This window comes from Equus quagga, unplaced genomic scaffold, assembly GCF_021613505.1.
Source record: "Equus quagga isolate Etosha38 unplaced genomic scaffold, UCLA_HA_Equagga_1.0 944_RagTag, whole genome shotgun sequence".
Classification (NCBI taxonomy): domain Eukaryota; kingdom Metazoa; phylum Chordata; class Mammalia; order Perissodactyla; family Equidae; genus Equus; species Equus quagga.
Genome location: NW_025804009.1, coordinates 478 through 6,217, shown reverse-complemented (window position 1 = coordinate 6,217; position 5,740 = coordinate 478). Strand labels below are relative to the sequence as shown.

Genomic DNA, 5,740 nt, shown 5'->3' with positions numbered 1-5,740 from the left:
TTTGTCCACTGCTACCTCCACCTTGCCTTAAATTGGATTCTGTCCCCCTTTCACTCAATCTATAGAGTCTCAAAGGCAGAATGCTCCTATTTGGAGCATTCTGAAATTTTTCTAAGACTTTTGGGTGGTAGTTACTAGGAGGAAGAAGCATTCCTCTTATGACCTGTTCCTTTTTTATCCAACCAAATCCAATAAGAGAAAAAGTTACCTAAAGGTGCTATGGTAAGAAGATTTAGAAACAGTGTCAAAGACACTGTACTGTCAAGGATACTCCTAAGAATGAATTTGGAAATTTATCTCTCTTTCTTTCATTGTATTTATGTTTGTGTATGTGTGTTTGTATGTCTGTGTTGATATAACTATATAAATACACATGTGTATATATAAAAAGATATATATTTATTTTTATTTATTCATTTATATCTCAAATTTCATGGGTGGCTCCCTCATAGCTTTTTGATGTTAATTCATTCAGAGCAGTGCTAAAGGACTAAAAAGTTACCTATTCAGATACCACATTTTAATTTTAGACTTGTTTGTTTTAATTCAAATAGCTGTAATTACTTTACAGCTTATGAACTGGTTGATCTTTACAAATTCACATATAGAGGAGATGGAGTTCAGCATCCCTGTTTTCTCATACTGCTGTTGCCTGGGACATGGGGGCTCCCAGCCTTATGACTTCAGAGGCACCCTTTGAACTGTCGCAGCATCTAGTCGTTGAGGGCTTTAGCCTCAGTGTCTACAGCACTCCAGAAAGCTTCAAGGAAAAGTTCCTTCTCAAGACCTGCAAGAACCCAATGGTACCCATAGGCTGCCTGGGCACGCTGGCTGCCCTCACCCATGACCTCTACTGCTTCCCTAGGGATCAGAGCCAGTGCTGCCAGCTCATGATATACAACCAGATTGCCACCCAGGGCTTCTCCCTCACAGCCACCTTGCTGGATCCAGCTTCATCAGCTATGAAGTCTCTGCCCAAGCCTGGCTTGGTCTTGAAAGCTCCGTGGAGATTATTCCCAGCCTGGGAGTAACCACTGGTCCTGCCACAGGATTTATTCCCTCATCTGCCCTGACCAGTCCCTGTGTCAATGGAGGAGCAAGTGGCCAATTGTGTAATCGACAGATTTTTTTTCAGGAATCTCAGATTCTGTTCACTTCGGGTGTTGCATACTTCTACTTGTGCCACACCCTCTTCACCCCCTACTTAATAAACTCTGATCCACTTGTAAAAAAAATTCATGTATATATAACTAAATCTAGTATGTTAGTTTTTATTAGAAATGAGGCTTTATATAAGGTAGTAATGAAAATTTTAGCCTGTAAATAATTAATGCATCAAGATACAAGCAAAGTTCTTTACAATTACCCTAATCCTAGTGTGTAACAGCCTTTTGTGGTAGAATTTATTTCAAATTCCACTTCAGTTTGTAGGTACCCATCCCTCTTCTCACGTTTAATTCCCAATTCTTAAGCCCCTCCCTCACTTTCTTGCTTTCACCATCATAGATATCTTTTCTGACCCTCAGGGTCAAGCAACTGCAGGCTAAGGTAGGGGCGGGGGGCTCCTTCCAATATGACAGTGAGTATGGGCACTAGCCTCACACCGTGGCAAAACTCTGGAGGGTCATTGACACATCCAGGCTCTATTAGCTCCATTCTTTTCTGCTGAGGGCTCCACTGTTCTCTGTCCACTGCTACCTTGTCTCCTTGCTCCAAATGAGATTCTGTGCTCTCTTGGTCCACTCTAGTAGAGTCTCACATGTGGGCAATCTGATAGTTTCTTAAGAGTTTTGGCTGCTACTAATTAAGGGTGACAAAACACACTTAGGGGAAGAAGCATCCCTTTTATAACTTGTTCCTTTTTTATCCAAATGGGTCCAAAAAGGTAAAGAGTTACCTACAGATGCTACCGTGAGATGACTCCAAAAGAGTGTCAAAGACACTCTGTATTGTTATCCACTGACACCCTGCTATCATTCTCCTTGTTTCCAAATAGAAATCTCTCTTCACTTTGTGTGTGTATCTTTACAGATATATCTATAATCTCACCTTTTGCTGGAGACTTCCTCAGTGGTTACTGATGTCAGTTTATTCCAATCAGAACTAAAGGATTAAAATGTACATGATCAAACACCATGTGACTTCATAGACTCACTTTTCTCATTCAAATTAGCTACAATTTCTCTATAACTTACAAAATGGTTGAACCCCGTAAGTTCACATGTAATTTGGTTATTTGGAAAATATTTCATCTTTCCCTAGAATTGAGGCTTCATATGATGGTAATAAAATTCTTAGGCCTGTAAAAGAATCCTTAATGGATCAAGATTTAAAAACATTTCTTTACTACTAAACTTAACCCCAATGTGTAATTGCCTTTTGTGATTACATTTACTTCAAATTCAGCTATAGTTTGTAGGTAGGAATCCCTCTTATCCCATCTAATTTTCTGATTTCAAGTCCCTCCACCATCTCCTTACTCTTCATGTTTCATGGATGTCTTTCCTTCTCCTCAGATAGGGTTAAGTAACTGTCGGCCTGAGGCAGGGGCTACCTCCAGTATGATGGTTGGTTTGGGTTTGGGATACCAGCCTCCCATCGTCGCAGAGCTCTGGAGGGTAAGGGACAGATCTCAAGTCTATTATCTCTTTTAGTTTCTGCTGAGGGCTCCTCTGCTCCCTGTCCACCGCTACTACCTTTTTGCTTCCAAATAGTGTTTTCTCCCTTGACCCACACTAGCAGAAAGATATACACAGGTACTCTAATAGTTCCCTAAGGATTTTCACTAGTAATCCCTAAAGTTCACGAACACAGAAATAGTAAGTGTTCTCTCTCTTTTGACCTGGTCCTTCTTGATCCAAAATAGAAAAAAGTTATATATAGAAGCTGACAGGCTATCACGGACATTCTGTATTGTCACCAATGCTCCCAAATGGTTTTCCCACTCAGATGACAGAAAATCAACTCACCTATTGTTGATGTTCTGGCTAGAGGACTCTGAAAAGGCTACTAAAGCATTCTTATTTCTGTCAAAGAACAAAAAGAATATGCAAAAAATAAAGCCAGACAATGAGGAAGGAAATAATAACAGGAAGTGATTCCTTTTTTCAAGAGGAAATCATTCCTCTTTCCTGACAGGAATTTCAGGCACAAAAAGTCACACATGACAAATTTGAAGGAATGTGACAGGAACTGAAGGGGTTACCACAGTGGCACCTGTAAGCAAGCCTCTTGGGGGGGGGTGGGTGTGTGCGTGTGCATGTGTGTGTGTGCCTGTGTGTATTTATTGGAAACAGAAGGAAGCAAGCAAGGGAGAAGCAGCAATCATGATTAAATGTTCTTCCTTCCTTCCTTCCCATTTTCTCTACCATTCTGGTCATCATTGAATAAATTTGGGAAGAGGGAGACACAGAGAGAAAGAGAGAGACACAAGAGTGTAGGGATGAGGTGGTGGATCCAGGTAAGTTGATGAGATGATACAAAGACAATGGAAAGAAAATGCCAGAACAATGAGAATTTCAATGGCAAGGGCTAATCCCTGGTTGCCATTTGGTAGGGCAGAAACAAGTAGCTAGATTAGGATCTGCCTAAATTACGTTTTCAAGATTTTATGAATTGGAAGTAGAGCACATGATCTGAATGATTTTTCGTCTTGCACATTTTTTTAAGTAGACTTTTTTTAAAAATAAGTTTAGGTTTACAGAAAAATTAAGCAGAAAGTACAGAGAGTTTCCATATACCCCCCCTTCTCCCTCACAGCTTCTCCTATCACTAATATCTTGCATTCATCTGGTATATTTGTTATAACTGATGAATCAGTATTTACACATTATTGTTAACTAACATCCATAGTTCACATTGGTGTTCATTCTTCGTGTTGAACAAGTCTATTGGTTTTTCCAAATGCATAATGTCATGTATCCATCATAACAGCATCATACTGAATAACTGTACTGCCCTAAAAATCCCCTGTACTCTACATATTCATCCCTTTGCCCCCCACTCCAATTCCTAGAAACCACTGATCTTTTCACTGTCTCTATAGTTTTACCTTTTCCACAGTGTCATATAGTTGGAATCATAAAGTATATAGCCTTAGCACACTGCCTCCTTTCACTTAGTACTTATGCAAGGATTTAAGGTTCCTCTATTTCCTTTTGTGGCTTGATAGATTCTTTTACTTTTTTTTAAATTGCTTGCTGAATAATTTTCCATTGTATATAGGCATTACAGGTTATCTATTCTTCTGTGATGTCTTGGTTGCTTCCGATTTTTGGCAATTATGAATAAAGCTGCTATCAAATTTGGGTGGAGGTTTTTGTGTAGGTATAACTTTTCAACTCATTTCGGGGTTGAAACTCATTAGGAGCACAATTGCTGAATCATCTGATAGGACTATGTTTTGCTTTGTAAGAAATTGCCAAAATGTCTTCCAAAGTGGCTATACTATTTTGCATTTTCACCAACAGTGAATGAGAATTCCTGTTGCTCCTTATCCTTGACAGCATTTGGTGTTTTCAATATTCAGATCTTGACCATTCTAATAGGTGGATAGTAGTATCTTCTTGTTGTCTTAATTTGCAATTCCTGAGTGACATATGATGTTGAGCATCTTCTCATAAGCTTATTTGTCATTTGTATATCTTCTTTGGTGAGGTATCTGTTCAGATCTTTTGTCCATTTTTCGAGTACTTTTGTTTTCTGATTGTTGATTTTTAAGAGTTCTTTGTATACTTTCAATAAAAGCCCTTTACCAGATATGTCTTTTGCAAATAATTTCTTCTAGTCTGGCTGACTTGTCTTCTCATTCTCTTGATAGTGTCTTTCACAGAGCAGAAGTTTTAAATTTTAATGAAATCCAAGTTGTCTGTATTTTCTTTCATGATTTTATTTTTGGTGTTATATATAAAATCATTGCTGTATCAAAGGCCATCTGGTTTCTTCCTGTGTTATCTTCTAGGATTTTTATGGTTTTGCATTTTATATTTACGTCCGTGATCCATTTTGAGTTAATTTTTGTTAAGTGTGTAAGGTCTGTGCCTAGATTTTTTTTTTTCTTGCACATAGATGTCCAGTTCTTCCAGCAACATTTGTTGAAAAGACCATCCTTTCTCCACTGGATTGAGTGCCTTTGCTCCTTTGTCAAAGACAAGATGTCTATATTTGTGTGGGCCTATTTCTGGGCTCTCTATTCTATTCCTTTGATCTACTTGTATATTCTCTCACCCATACCACTCTACCTTGATTACTGTAGCTTTATAGAAAGACTTAAGTCAGGTATTGTCAGTCCTCTGACTTTGCTATTCTTCTTCAATATTGTGTTGGCTATTCTGGGTCTTTTGCCTTTTCACATAAACTTTAGAATTAGTTTGTCAATATTGAAAAAAACGACTTTTCAGGATTTTGATTCAGATTGCACTCAACTACAAGTTGAAGGAATTGACATCTTAACAATATTGAGTCTTCCTATCCATGAACATGGAACATCTTCCCATTTATTTAGATCTTCGATTTCATTAATCAGTTATGTAGTTTTCCTCATATAGATTTTATACATTATTTTGTTAGATTTGTACCTAAGTATTTCAATTTTTTTGGTGCTAATCTAAATGGTGGTGTGCTTGTTTCAAATTCCAATTATTCATTGCTGGTATAAAGGAAAGCAATGAACTTTTGTATATTAACCTTGTTCTTGAAACTCTGCTATAATTTCTTATTATTCCAGAAGGTTCTTTGTAAA

General features: G+C 37.9%; 1 protein-coding gene across 1 annotated transcript; it reads left to right on the top strand.

The window, feature by feature from the left end:
- The first annotated feature begins 659 nt into the window (after positions 1-659).
- LOC124234592 (HIG1 domain family member 2A-like) lies at positions 660-1,031 on the top strand. Its single transcript, XM_046651926.1, has one exon. The coding sequence runs from the start codon at positions 660-662 to the stop codon at positions 1,029-1,031; it is 372 nt and encodes a 123-aa protein (XP_046507882.1).
- Positions 1,032-5,740: the final 4,709 nt, after the last annotated feature.